Source organism: Argopecten irradians, chromosome 14, assembly GCF_041381155.1.
Source record: "Argopecten irradians isolate NY chromosome 14, Ai_NY, whole genome shotgun sequence".
Classification (NCBI taxonomy): domain Eukaryota; kingdom Metazoa; phylum Mollusca; class Bivalvia; order Pectinida; family Pectinidae; genus Argopecten; species Argopecten irradians.
The window spans coordinates 19723310-19739314 of NC_091147.1; the positions used below are offsets into that span (position 1 = coordinate 19723310).

Consider the following 16005-nt stretch of genomic DNA (forward strand, 5'->3'; position numbering starts at 1 on the left):
ATTGAATGTTCATAGCGGCTATGAATAGCAAAAGCTATCTACATGTACATAACCCGTGGAGCGCCTTAATTTAGAAAATACATTCAATTAATATATTTACATTAGAATAATTTATGAAAATAAAAATAATTGAAAGGTTATTAAATTATATTTAAAACTATGACACCCATATACAACGAGAAACGAGATTAATGGAACAGCTGGATGACAAAGTCGTTCCACAACGTCGCGTTTTCAAGCTTCCGGCTTCCGGTCAACTTTTTTGCAAATGACAAATGCTAAACAAGAAATATAAATAGTTAAAATAAGATTTAATTGACTTATTATAGTAAACATTAGTTGATTCTGTATCAAGAAACAACACATTAAAGATTATAAATTAAATCATTGTGAGGACTGTTTTCTTATTGATAGGAAACTAACGTGATGTTTGAATTCGGCTGATCAATGCACGAGAATCGTTGTATTTAGTGTATTCATAGTGTTTTTCATAGGCAAATGTTTGTTTTCGTCAATTGGTTAATTCATATAGTGATGAAACAATCATAATGTAAATATAAAACGATATGTGTTTTGCAGAAAAAACAATTACGTCACAGTCAATATCAATCCGCAAGGGCAGATAACTTTATATGAATAGGTTAAGGTGTTCACCCTCACCTACCAGCTAAATTTCGATCCATGGCACGCGGACTAAAAAGGGTACTTCAGCTACCTCCCACATTGGCCTTTCCGCACGCTTAAATCAGAGCCATCGACAGAGATTTTTACTGGCTTTAAAACTTGTTTTATAATCGATATAAGATAAATATATATATTTCTTTCATACCTACGAGTGTAATATTGGCTGGTCCAGCGCAATACACTCATGCCTCCTGAGGCTGTATTGCATGGCTACCCATGCAATAAAACCTCGTGACATCACGGCGTCAACAAAATCTCTATTTCCCCGGTAAATTTTTTAACATTTATTCACAAATATGACTGATTTTACTATAAAGGATGCAAACAACGGAATTTGGTATGAAAATATCACGTATTTTCATGTATGGAAAATTGACTTCCAGTCGTTGATTTCTTCGAATTTATTTCAAAATGGCGGGATATTATAGCTGTAAAATTGCTATCAAACATCGATATATGCAATACACCACACCATTTCCGTTCAACTGTTTCAAGAAATATCATCAAAACCACCTACCGAACAAATAGAGTATCTAGACAATCTAGAATACAAAAAGAAGAACCACTCTTCAGCGGAAATGAACGAGTGTGCTGCTGGGTGTTAATATCATTATTAATAAAAACTTCAAATTTATTTCTGGGGGATATCGCCTAAAACACTCCAGGGGTTACTTGTGCTATCGCTATCGTAATATTCACAGTGGATGTAATAACAATGATAGTAACCCTTGGAGTATTGAGGATATGAAGAAATAACCATCTCACCATTTAATATACAGGAATCGAACGTTGAGCACTAAAAATACGACTCAACACAGAGATAATCTCTTTTGCATATACAGGACTAATAATCAAGCACAGTCTCCATATTTGTTTAAACTGATTTTTGTTCAACTAATGTTAAGGCACATTCCTGTCGCTTAAAAAAACAAAAGATCCCAGAGGGATTTTGGCGCCTACCAAAGAATGATCTAAGTCTGACAATGGAGAGAGGATTTTTTTCCTGCTTTTCAAACTCTTTTAAAACATACAACATTTAAAATTTGAGACAGATCGCTTCAGTACTTTCCGAGAAATAGCCATAAAGATCTTCAGCCAGGAAATTCAAGATGGCGCCCGGTTGGTCATATTGTTGACCGATCAGTCTTAAAAGGCATTATTTACAACTAGGGCCCATGAGGAACCTACATATGGAATTTGAGCGAGATTCCTTTGGTAATTTATGAGAAATAGCGGTAACTATCAAAATCCAGGATGGCGGCCGGCCGTCGGCCGTCTTGCTGACCGATCAGTCTCAAATTGTAATATGCATAACTAGGACCGGGTCCTAGGGGAACATACATATGGAATTTGAGAATGATCCCTTCAGTACTTTCTGAGAAATAGCAGTAACAAACTTTAACCATCAAAATCCAAGATGGCTGCCTGGCGGCCATCTTGTAGACCGATCAGTCCTTTTTGAGATATAGCGATATAACTAGAAATGTTAACGGACGGACGGACGGAGCACGTGAAAAACCGATTTGAATAACTCACCATCTGATGATGGTGGGGTAAAAGGACTAGAACGATAGTATATGGTATATCTTATCCTCTAGCTATTTTTGTATTGTTTCATCTCCATTTTCAATTTACGGTCAATGTATATTTCATCATTCATATTTTACAAGAGTCGTCCAAGTAACAACTATAAGTTCTTAAGATTAGTTATGTTCCCACTTGTATATCTATGTTTAAATCAAATCAAGAAGCGTGACGATCTGACATCTATTAAACTTTTGTCAGTGTTGATTTGAAGAATAACAGAAATCGGATATCTAATTGCCAACCAATCAGAAACCTCTATTTCTTATCATAGAATAAGATGTTGTTTTTTAATGGTATAATAGCATTTGGTATACCGCAAAACTTCTACTTAGTCCCCTAATAGCGTTTCAAACTACATGATGGTATCTAAATTTCGACCAATCATTAGTTACCATTGCAACAGAGCTAGGTTCCAAGGAATGATGGGAATGTTGGTTGATTGAGTGGAGTTCTCACCTATTGACTACATATATACTTGAAATATATGTCAGGTTTCAAAAGGTTAAGTACATGTACACTAGTTTTTGAGAAACGTGTTTGGCAAAATTTTAAAATAATAAATCCTTACTTCGTTTAGGGGACATAATAAACAACAAAAGACAGGGATATTAAAAAGAAAATTTTAATCAAGTGAAAAAATATTTCATTTTATCAAATCAACAATATATTATTACATAAACAAAACTTTTGTGACACAACCTGATATTATGAGTATTTGGTCACTAACATCAGGAGTACTAGGTCACTAAAACGTCTGAGAACATATCACTTTTTTCAGTATTATAGAACATCATTGTATTTAACCCTATATCGCCTTTGGGTATTACAGAGTTATCTGCCTTTGTGGGTAGGTATCGATTGTGACGAGAAAATTACACCAAACGCATACAGAACATGACGTAACAACCAATACCCAACCCATGGTTGGATAACTTTACAAATGCAAAATAACTATGTGAAAAACTCCACACAAACTGAATAACGTGATCATGTTAACATGGCGATATTATAATTGCTATTTATCAAATTAACAATTTCAATAATTTGATCTTCATGGTTTCTTTCCAAATGTAAAATTGAATAACATAATGTTTTTATCTTCAGAGGAGGAATCAATGTTATAACCTACAAAAAGTTTCGATGGCAGTCAGACAACAAGGAAAGTCAGGCTAATCACCTCGTCCCGTTTTTTATATCATTCCGCTGTCTGTGGTACTTTCTTACTAAACTGCGTTACTGCTTTGATAAAAATGTTTGCCCATCAGGATATTTCAAAATATTTAGATTGTTACAAACTGACATTCTCCTCAGTACCAAAGTAAAATTGATAACAAAATTGTTAAAACACTATTATCATGCTATGCCAAAGATGATAATGTAAATTGACGATGCGCTTCACATTTTCATGGATATTCGTCCTGATCTTGGTTATGTTACTTAATTAAAACGCAGATAAAACGTAAATATGTCTGAAAACAAACGCATCTGGATTTCTGCATTTATCACATCTAGGGTGAGTATTAAGGACCCATCTTAATACATGAAACTAGGCTTATCATTCATGTAAGTCAGATTTGTTCGGTGGCAGATATTAATAAAATACAAAGATAATTTTCAACATCCAATGTGAACATTTGAATATATAAGTGCACACTGCAGTTATGTAAATATCTTAGCAAGGAATTTTTTATTGCGCTCCTCAATTATATTGCGCACCTAATTTGGTTGTAATATATGCAGAAATTAAGAAGGAGCGGGGTTTTGAGTGACGCACAGATGATGGCGACAAACGAAGCATGGCGGCTCATAACTACCCTAAATATTCTCGTTAAACAACTTATAATTTTTTCATAGAAAACGAATATCATTTTTATCAAACGTATAACAATGTAAATATCTTTTAAACTAAGTTTTCAATTCATTAGCACCATTGATCATGTTCTAGATATCAAATGATAAACATACATGTATATGATATACAAATAAATTACTCCGTATATGATGTCAGAAACAGATTTTGAAAGAAAGTGATTATTCATACATCTTAGATGGCCCGCCATCATCATTGCACGTGTGTGATTTTTGAATATTAGTTTCGTGTAATTATACTTCCTAGTAATGTATATACATGCATTTGTTTCCCTGAATTTCTATATAAAATGATACATAATTGGTTAAAATATTCTCGAATATATAACGTTGATATAATATCTTGATCAACATTTGCAACACGCATTTGATGATTAAAATGAAAATGCAAAATGTCATTTATATTACATTGTACGACATTCCGCAACCGCGAGTGGAACAATAATACACATAATATGTAAAACTTCGAATTGGTCACATACGTATATGTATATGAACATGTAAAAAAGAAGTAAACTTAATATCTATCACAATCCTATTCATGATACACAACGTTCATTGATGAATCACAAGCTATCTTTTGTATCATTGTAATTAGGTGGGAGTGAAAAAGCTCGTGTAAACATTGCGTAAAAACAATCTTTATCATAATAAAGAGTATTCTGAAATTTTTTGTATGTCTAACATATGTATCACAAAATCTTGACAATAATTTTTAATTTTGATTTTGATTACGACATTCAATATGTCACTTAGATTAACATTGGCATATATCACTAGAAATTCAATTAAGAAGCATGATAAAGAGTTGTATACTGTAAATAAACTTATTTTCGTGATTTGTGCCAAATTAATTTTTAAAATTACTTTTTCGCGGCCATCTACGCGATGTTTATAACTTTTTCATGGCCATCTACGCGATGTTTATAACTTTTTCATGGCGATTTTTTTCCGCGATTTATATTTACACGCGAAATAGACAAAATTTAATCGCACATGAAAATGAGTTGACTTACAGAATTCACTAAAACTATCAAAAAATATCATAAGAAACAATATTATCACAATAAGCTGTAAAACTGAGGAATTAAACACTCTAAATTACTGGTGTTGTGTCGGACATAACAGGTTAATAGGTCTTCAATCTTTCGCCAGCTTCAAGAAATATCACGAGAAAAAATTATCACTATTAGCTTTAAATTTGAAGAATCACATCACTGGTGATATATTAGGCCTAACATCCCTTCACTCTATCGCCAGCGTCTTTGAGAACATTTTTAGATTTCTGAAAACTCCTGTTGGCGGCCTTCATGTTGATCTGGACGTACACCTGTTGAAGGACTTCTGAGCATCGCCACTTTAATACTTCAGTAATGTGTTGTTTTCCTTCTTTCTCCAGTCGTCTTTTAGACGGTTTAATCAGTCGATGATTCTGAGAGTTGTAAAAGGTCAAACAATTTAGTAACACCTATTAGTACAAGATTCCAAAGCCCAGTTACATGTGTTATCATTATAATAGCACTGTTTTAAGACTACCGACTACATACCGCACCATCTGCGTATAAATTTGAGCTAACCTCAAGTCGTATGTTTCATTCCATCATACTATTTATTTGTCTCCCATTATAATTGAATATATTTTACTCAATTTATATTGCATTTTCATGTTGATGAATAAAGGAATTGCAATAGTTGATAGTTGGTCGAAAGAGACCTATTTACAGGACTGATCAAAATCATGAACTTCAATACCGAAGAGTCGAAATTTCGAAAAATAAAAAACTTAACACTACACCTTTGTGTGAATAGCATGAATGTTTCTAGAATAATTAATCTAAATAGGATCTTTTTACCACGGACACACTGAAAATCGATTTGTTTACAAATCAATGCGTCAATAGTCTTCTCCACATGTGTTATTACAGTTTTCAAATACTGTAAACAACTTTATATTCGCGTATTTCGTCTTTGCATATTTCAGAGTTACCTCATTTACAGGTAGGTATCGATTGTTACGTCATTATTTTGTGAGCGCAATTCTAGTCGTTTTCTCCGAAAAGTATGACGTTACGCTCGCAAACACATGACGTCACAATCAATACCTACCCGCAAGTGCAGATAACTCTGTAATATGCAAACTCGAAATATTATACATCGTAGTTCGCATATTTGTTTGTTTCAATATATTTGCGAACACACGCACATACTACGCAATCAAGGCCTGTTGAGTAGATTTCCATTTTGTAAAATTATTCGTGAAACATTTAAATTCGCGTTTGAGCTATCACGCTAAATTACGCGAAAGTTTGGTACCTCGCGGAAATAAAGTGGTTTACAGTATCTTAAATATCTATTCAAATCAGTTATGTAAGCACAGAAAATTCTAACCTTCATTTGTTCCCCTAACATTGCCTTCATCATTTCTGTATGTTGATCCCAGTCATCACCATTAGATAGTAAGGTGGATTTCGCTTCTTCCTCTATCGTCTTCAAAATAACATATTTCGATTTATTCATATATTTTATTTCGTAGAAATAATCTGAAATATTACATCACGCAAACCATAGAAATAAAATTACAAAGGAAAGCATTGCATTTTATCAACATTTCAAGTTTTCCAAAATTAAAAAAATATCCTTTTATAACTCAATTATATTGTAATCGATCATTAATCTCTTATCTCCATACCACGAGATCTGGAACTTGAACAATATATATGCATTATTATAACTTAATCAATCTAGAAATATCTGTAGGATATACATGCCACCGTCTCCACTCTATATAACAAAGCGGAACGAGACAGACATGGCCGATACTATTTGACATGACGCATTTGCACATTACTGTCCGAAATCAACTTCATATCTTGCAGTTAGACTTAATGGAACTAATTCATGTACCTCGTGATACCCGATTACGTTTGTGGAAGACTAGTATCTCCAGTGATGATTGAAAGTTTTCATTTATAATTTTCCTCCTGTTATGCCATCAGCGCGTGATATAATCTTAAAACGTCATCCAAATACCAATAGAAACAATAGTCCTGCACAAACGTTATCAGGTATCACGTGGTACATGAATGAAATGAGTCCCATTGTATAAATACAACAATTATGTTATTTTCTTAATAGTACACAGCCTCCATAATAGAGTCGTATAGTACATACCTGATCTACGGGAAGGAGAATACCAGGTATTCCGTCGTCTTCTAGCTTGTATTTCTCCATCAAATGTATGGACTCGTAGACCAGCTGGCGGATATACAGCTGAGTACTTACAATTGCCTGTATAAAGACACACAGTGCATTGATCAAAATTTAAATATATCGAGATAATGAAATGACGTTACATGTAGCATGGTGTAAAACATTAAAACTTCTTGGACAGGTGGCTTTGTATATGTATAACATGGGGGATGTTTGTTCTGAATAAATGAATGCATTTTTTCTTATTTTATGAAAACATGTTTTAGCGGTACATGTAGGTATATGCAGCTAGAAGCGTAAATTTACTATATCTACATTTAGGTGGAATGAAATTTTAGCAAAGAAAAAAAATAGTGAACAGGTTAACGCAACGATGAATATTGCGTTTTTACTTTAACTGCTATGATGCAATTTGCGCAATTAAATGTTGCCGCAATATATCTAAAGCGAAAAGCGCTAATATAACATTACCATAAAAAAAACATTTTCATTAATATTAATATGTCATTTGCGATTTGGAAATACATTGTAGCAAATTATGTGCCAATTATTATTATCATCTTCGAAGTGTTAATTAAATGTACATGTAATTTTGTTCCTTTAATCAATGCCTGTCTCTATACGTGTATTATGTCCATTGTTCTTTTGCCTAGCATCCTATATATTTCTAATCATTTAACGTTTTTCCTATTAGATATTATACAATTATGGCCCTCTGTGGAGGGATACATCTATAATTATCTCCTTGGAAAGTGTTATTTTCTCGACGGCGAAGCCCGAGAGAAAATAACTCTTTCCAAGGAGATATTTCTAAATATTCCGCGTCCAATGTATGACAAAATTTTCAAATTATGATTCAGATACTAATGAATTTTATTTAAAATACTCAAAACTTCTTTTATCTAGGTCAAAACGAGAATGAAACCGCAGAGGTGCGGTCATAAAGGACGGCCTCCTCTATATGCACCATCTTGTGTGTGTGAATGTTTGTACTTGGGAGGCGGCGGTATATTTGTGTTGATTCTCCTTGTTGGGCTCGTTCCCTTTTTAGAGTGCTATCTCGCTGAAGCAAACCAATCGTCCCACTCCCTATTAGGTTTGGTTTTTTGGTTAAACGTAATAGACAGTGTCATGTAAGAAGGGTCTGCTTTGTACATTGTGTTGCGGTGTGTGAAAATATTATGTGTTTTGGGAGGCTGTGGTATATTCATGTTATGTCTCCATGAAATAGTTTAGTGCCTTTACTGAAGTATATCGCCAACTACAAGCACACCCCGCACGGCACATTAAACAGACAAAGAGTAAACCAGTCGCCCCTCCCTTTATGCTGAGAGCTTTGTAGGAACAGAAACTTCCATCGTAAAACTATGGTATGTTTCGGTCAGGAAAGAAGTTAGAGTCTTACTCAAATGAGCGAACGCTCAACTAATGGCCAAAACTGTAGCGATGTCAACGGAGTTGTTAGGAAAAGTAGTCAGTTAGGAAACGAGAAAATATAATATGGTTTGGTTTGATTTGGTTCACCATATCTATGTCATATTAACAGCCATGGTCTATGTTTTGGGGGACTGCAGTACATTCTTGTTTGTCTTCTTGTATAGTGGAACTTTTGGCTTTTTTTATAGCGTTACATCACTGAAGCACACCGCCGAAGACACCTCCCGTCCGGTCACATTATACTGACAGCGGGTGAAACAGTCGTCCTACTCCGTGTATGCTGAGCGTAAAGCAGGAGCAGAAACTACCACTTTAATAGACTTTTGTGTGTCTCGGCCTGAGGAGAGAAACCAGAGCCTACCTCACAGTCGCGAGCGCTCAACCCAAGGCCAAAAAGTGAGACTGTGGCAAGGGATGTATTAGGAAGAAACGACCAGATTTTATACTTGGTCGACTTTTATAGATGCAATAGGGGCAGCAGGTACAATCAAAATATTTTATATATCCCATTTAGTTAACTTTTACGAGGGCAATGAGGGCAATAGGCACAATTCTAGCCCATTATGTGCAGAACAAAAACTTTTCCGAAACATTACAATTACATTGTATATCTGAAAAGATTATCACAAAAAATATGTATACAGATCATTCTATATCACGTGGTATCATGTGTGTATATGTGGACGCTGAGCGAATCAATCCAGCATGAATACACAAACAAACCCCATTGTCAGTGTCATACTGTATACAGATCATTCTATATAAAATGTAACGTGGTATCATCTGTGTTTATGTGGACGCTGAGCGAATCTATTCCAGCATGAATACACAAACAAACCCCATTGTAAGTGTCATACCATATACTGCAATTTAGTGACGAATAAACAAGACAAAAACAAATCAAGAATCCAATCCAATATTCTATTTATTTTTCATCATTCGTTAAACAATGCAAAAGTAAATTGCACAACTAATACAACAGTTACCTTACACCGGATATTATATTATTCAAAAACACAGAACGTGCCATATGAATAAAAACAAATAAAAACATATAACTTTAGATATACTTATGGTACTAGCTACTAATATCCATTCCAAGTGTTTGGTTAACACTTTTAACACTACGTTTTACCGTAAACCATTTTATTTTCGCATTAACAATATTTCGCGTCTTCATTATTCAATACTTAAGTGAATACATAAATTCACAATCAAGGTTATTACTTACTTTTAAGTAAATTTTATTTCTTTTCCTGCTAAATCCGACTTTCTGATTGGCAGATCCTTTTTCTTCATATACTATGAAGAAAAAATCCGAGAATGGCGCGAAAACCCGACGTTGTCATGACGTAACAATAGAGACGTCGACGTTGTGTATTGATTTAGAAAAAAATAATACATTGGAAAATAAATGGAATCGTACGTTTAAACGTATTTTATATTGTCAAGTAGTCTGAAAAATTAATTATAAGCACTGATGTTACTATTTTTAACTTCATTGGGTTTTTACATACCCCGATGAAGTTAAAACATAGTGACATCAATGTTTAAACAATCGTATACAGTGTATACGTTTCAACAATTATTTGCGAAGCATTTTAATTCGTATTCGAGGTCTAGCGAAATTACACGAACATATAGTGGTTTATAATATTCTATTTGATGCAATCACGATCCCAAAGGCAATGCCCTGTTTTATAAACAAAGTTTATGTCTCTGACATCAGTGGCAACAATTACGGGCATACCATACGATGAACACCGATTTTCTGTCCACTCATTACATGAACGTGATAACTAGGGTTAGACACCAATGTTCGGGAACGAATGTAAACGAGATCCCAGAGAAGTCTTAGCATCCGGGTTTGAATGATCTAAGTAAAAGAAGAAGTGCTCATTTTTGAAGTAGTTGATACACACAGGAAATGTACGAAGAAGTCAACATAGCAGCAAAGTACTTTAAATATCAAAATCCACAACATGTCCTTTCTTTTCTAATCAGTCCTACATTGTAATATTCATAACGATATACAGTTAAACTAGCCTTAGGAAATATATCTGTATAAAGACCACTCGCTTCCTAAAACTATTTGGGGGACTCAAAATGGCCGTTTATAACACAATTGCAAATTAAGTATTAACAAGACCCCTGGGGAACCTGCAAATGCAATTTGAGACAGATCCCTTCAGTACTTTCTGAGAAATAACGGTAACAAACTTCAATTGTCAAAATCCAAGATGGCGTCCTGTCCGCCATCTTGTTCACTGATCGGTACCGAAGTGCAATATGCATAACCAGGGACTCAGGGGAACCAGCACATGAAATTTGAGACAGATCCCTTCAGTACTTTCTGAGAAATAGTGGTAACAAGCTTCAACTATCAAAATCCAAGATGGCGGCCTGTCGGCCATCTTGTTCATCGATCTGTCCGAAAATGCGATATGCACAACTAGACCCCAAAGGGAATCCGTACATGCAATTTGAGCCAGATTCCTTAAGTACTTTCTGAGAAATAGCGGTAACAAACTTCATTGTCAAAATCCTGTTAACCGATCGGTACCAAAAATGCAATATGCATAACAAGGGACCTAGGGGACAATGCACATGAAATTTGAGACAGAGCCCTTCAGTCCTTTTGAGAAATAGTGGTAACAAACTTCAATTGTCAAAATCCAAGATGGCGTTCTGTCGGCCATCTTGTTGACCGATTGGTCCCAAAATGCAATATGCACAACTAGACCCCTAGGGGAACCAACATGTAAAATTTGAGAGAGATCCCTTCAGTTCTTTCTGAGAAATAGCGGTAACAAACTTTAACTATCAAAATCCAAGATGGCTGCCTGGCGGCAACTATCAAAATCCAAGATGGCTGCCTGGCGGCCATTTTGCTGACCGATTAGTCCCAAAATGCAATATGCACAACTAGGGCCATAGGGGAAACTACATATGAGATTTGAGAAAGACCCCTTCAGTACTTTCTGAGAAATAGCGGTAACAAGAATTGTTAACTGACGGAAGGACGGACGGACGGACAACGGACCACGGACGAAAAGCGATTTGAATAGCCCACCATATGATGATGATTTGCTAAAAAGGCATACAGTATATTCTATGAATTTGTGATATAAAATTTCAGAAATATCCCCTCAGTCATTTTTTAAGATATAACGATAACAAACTTAAATTGTCAAAATTTAAGATGGCAGCCTATCGGTCATCTTGTCCTCCTACTGGTCCCAAAATGCAATACACATAACGAAGTACCAAGGGAATCCTACAAATGAAACTTCCTTTTGTAGGTCCTGTGAAATAGCGATTACAAACTTCAATTGTCAAAATCCGAGAAATATTCTTCCAATATTCTCTATGACAAGAACATGTTGGGTCCCGCCACTTCTTTATATGAAACAGCGATAGCAAAAATTGTTTACGGAAGAAAGGAGGGAAAGGCGGATTGAAAGATAGACCACAGACGAAAGGCGATTGGCATCTCATGATGGTATGCTTAAATATGTGGAATTGTAAATTGTGCATACTTTTACATTGCGCATACATATTTTTCAATACTATTGTCATTACATTACATGTTGTTAGTTTGAGTTCAAAATATCAAACGTACAAAATCTTTTTTTTTAATCTCAAAATAAAGGAAAATGACAATATCATAATATATGCCTCAATCAAAGAAATGTTAATGCAGATTCAATTAAAGCTACGATCAAGCAAAGCTTTTGGTATATGCATAGAATCAAGGACAACTTTACACCGGTATTAAAAAAACATTAGTTTATACTTAAAACAATTACACTGATTTATCAAGCATATCATGGACACATCATTTTATGAAGAGATGCGCCATTAAGTGTATAAAGAAAACGAAGAAGGTCTGCCAAAATCTATACGGAATTTTCTATTGCAAAGTTGCCAATCACACTGTTTTGTTTGGTAAATGGTGGAAATCAAAGGTCCCTTCTAGAGTCGAACCTACAGCCAAACCACACGTTCGTCGGTACTGCTGGCTTCTTTACAATGATGTAAATCATGTATATCACAGTTAGGTTTCACTGGTGCATATGTAGATGACTGGCGACTCATGATAAATTGAACGTTAGGTTATCCTGCAACCAGCAAATGAATCAAGAATTAGATCAAAATTCAATACCTTCCGACGTAATTATTTGTCAAAAATCATTATTATATACTAGTAAGCTGCATGCGCTCTCTTTTTCTTAGTCATGCTTATTTGAAAAACAGTTCAGCAAGCTTAGTGAATTATCAGGTAAACAAAAGATTCACAAAAGACTCACAGTATAGTCAAGCTATCCCGATCTTCTAGAACATGGCAGGCAGTAAAGGACAGAGTAAAAAGCGTACGAAGCATTCAAAACCGAAATTTGAAGCAAGTTTCGGAAAAAGCACTATGCATATGGAACGCAAGGCATAAAAACGGTCAGTTCAAACTATCCCTTGTCAGTGATACCTCGAGCAATGCGTGTTGACAATTGAAGGTGACCGGATAAAGATGAAAAATGCCCACATCTCCATATCGAATTAATGGGATGACAATAGATGCCATTAGATGGATATGAGTAACATTTTGTCAATGATATTTCAAAAACAACGTACATGTACATCATCACCACCGATGTTAACCAATAGAATTTGAATGAATCTTAAAAACAGCATTTCCAACGCTGGTTAAAGGGAAAATTCTGTCTAACAGTACATTAAAATCCGCATATATATCGGAAACCAACCAGTTCTAATGGAAATTAGACTACAATGTAGTTGGTTTTACTATATGCCAGAAAAGCCCATAGTAGCGAAATGTATATGAAATGTTCAAACTCGTCTCAGCCATTACACGTTGTGTCTGACGTCCTTTATGCCGAACCCTGGCCCTTACCAGTGTAGTGAAGAATTTTTTGTCTAGAACTACGCAAATCTCTATTAGAGTAGAGTGTTTACCTTATTAGGTGCATGTTCTTGTCTAAATATAATTTCACCAACTCCTCAGTGGTTTAATATTGCATTTGTTTTACGCGTGTGACTTTGGCTCCGGTATGGGTACAGCATACATGTTATACCTGCTTAGTCGTATTGATAAACTATTTGGAATTCCTACGGTATCAATCAATATACTTAACAATGTCGTGAAAATTATCAATATTTCTTATTTATGTTTCATAAGGAATGTAGAATAATAAATTTATGTCATATTTTGCTTTGCGTTATGTAACAGAATTAGTCTCATTGAATTGTTCTTTTAATAATGAACCTTGGTCACATATGTACTTCTTAAAATTGTGTGATTCTGCTAATCTCGGAGACTTAAGTTCCACCAGCAGTGTAAGCATAGTAAGCTTCGAAAGTATGTAGATGAAGTTTCAAAAATCGTCAATCAAGAAGCCGTTCATATGCCACATATCCTGTATTCATTACAGAACAGTGGCGCCATGCATAGGTTAGTAAATTCGCAACAAGTTAACAGCAGACAATGTAAGTAATAATTCCTGTTTTACTGAAATGACGAAGATGTAGTGTTGGGAATCAATTGCAATTTCATGATCAATCATCAGTTTTGTGTAACTAATCGATGATCGATTAAAATCGATTATATTTGTCTTTGGTCGCACTGAAGACCGTGTACGTTTTCCAGGAAAATCATACAAACTTTCTTCTACACATGTTCCCATGTTCTCAGATGGCTTATTATGTTTTCACAAATATAGGCATACTCCTCTGAACGTTTACAATACTACGTATGCGTATGTGCTCTTCAATTTGTTTAGACGCTTGATATTTGAAATGAGCGACAACACAGACAAGCGACTGATTACGGCAAGTGTTCTATGACATGTCTCGCGTGTTTTACTGATTGGCTAATTACACACTTTCGTTTATCATGATCTTGGACAGTCCCGACGAAACTCGATTACACATTTCTTACTCGATTAATTGGTCAAACACCTCAAACCAACGATACTCGACAAAATCGATCAATCGGAACACCACTAATTACAAATGTACATTATAACAAAGTCCTTTATAGTGATATGTCATAAACATCATCATGACACGGGTTATAAAAGTTCTCCAATAACATGATTTTTCATTTGAAATAGGTCATTAACGACAGTCTTTACTTTAACAATGAAACAATTTGTTAAGAAAAAGACGAAGGAGGAACCTGTTTTATATGCCATACCCACGCTAAGCTTCAAATTAATCATGTTAATCATTAAATGTTTACGGCAGTCAAAACACATCTTTAAAATAAAATAATTCGGAAGGAAAATCCATATTTCCATATTTTGGAGTGACCCGGTCGAGAAACTATGCTGAGAGAGAGATAAAAAATAACTGGTGAAAAACATGGATGAAGCGAACACAAACAAATTCCGATAGTAAACGAAGTACAGCAAGGGTCAGTAACGCGCGTGAATGAGGTAAATATATATAAATGGATCGCAGCAATACAAGAGAGAGGGGCAACTTCTCACTTTAAACTTACGTGATGTACATGTACAAGAACCCCCCTTCCCGGTCCCCCGTCGAATGGAAATTTTTAGTTTGACTTTCGATTGATGCCATTCTAACGCTAACATATGGTATTGTATAACGAATATTAACAAATATGCCTTAAACTTTGTCAACGGTCGTAAATTTGAAGCGGATTCTCACGAAAGTTTGCATACAAAATTTATTCCATAACGCGTCGAAATTAAAAAATAGTGATAACAATGCTTATAATTAATTTTCCAGACTACTTAATAAAATAAAATACGTTTACACGTACGATTCCATTGATTTTCCAAGGAATTATCTTTTCCAAATCAAATACGCAATGTCAACGTTTTTATTGTGACGTCACGATAAATAGCGGGTTTTAGCGCGATTCTCCGATTTTTTTTATAGTGTTATGTAAAAAGGGACGGCCAATCAGAAAGTCAGGTCTAGTATAAAAACAAAGAAAAAAAATTAATACTTGCATCAAAGATGACATTTTCATGTTTTGTGTCTAGTTTCGATGGTATTTTTCTCTCTGTGTATGCTATAACACAATTGTATGTTATACACCAATATATGTCAAAAATATGACAACCAATGCTTATATTTACATTCATATAGTCCTTCCTGTTTATAAAAAGAAAACAGATAAAAAATAAAATATGAAAATAAGCCTTATATGTCTGCATAGAGGAAAAATATCAT

General features: G+C 34.7%; 1 protein-coding gene across 1 annotated transcript in view; it reads right to left on the reverse strand.

Moving 5' to 3' along the window:
* Window positions 1–5060: 5060 nt before the first annotated feature.
* Window positions 5061–16005, reverse strand: part of LOC138308310 (uncharacterized) — a 30054-nt gene continuing 19109 nt past the window's right edge. Inside the window, exons 13-15 of the mRNA XM_069249303.1 lie at window positions 7312–7428; window positions 6529–6627; window positions 5061–5572 (exon numbers count right to left, since the gene is read on the reverse strand). Coding sequence (XP_069105404.1) covers window positions 5375–5572; window positions 6529–6627; window positions 7312–7428 — 414 coding nt within the window. The 3' untranslated portion in view covers window positions 5061–5374. The remainder of the gene's footprint in view (window positions 5573–6528; window positions 6628–7311; window positions 7429–16005) is intronic.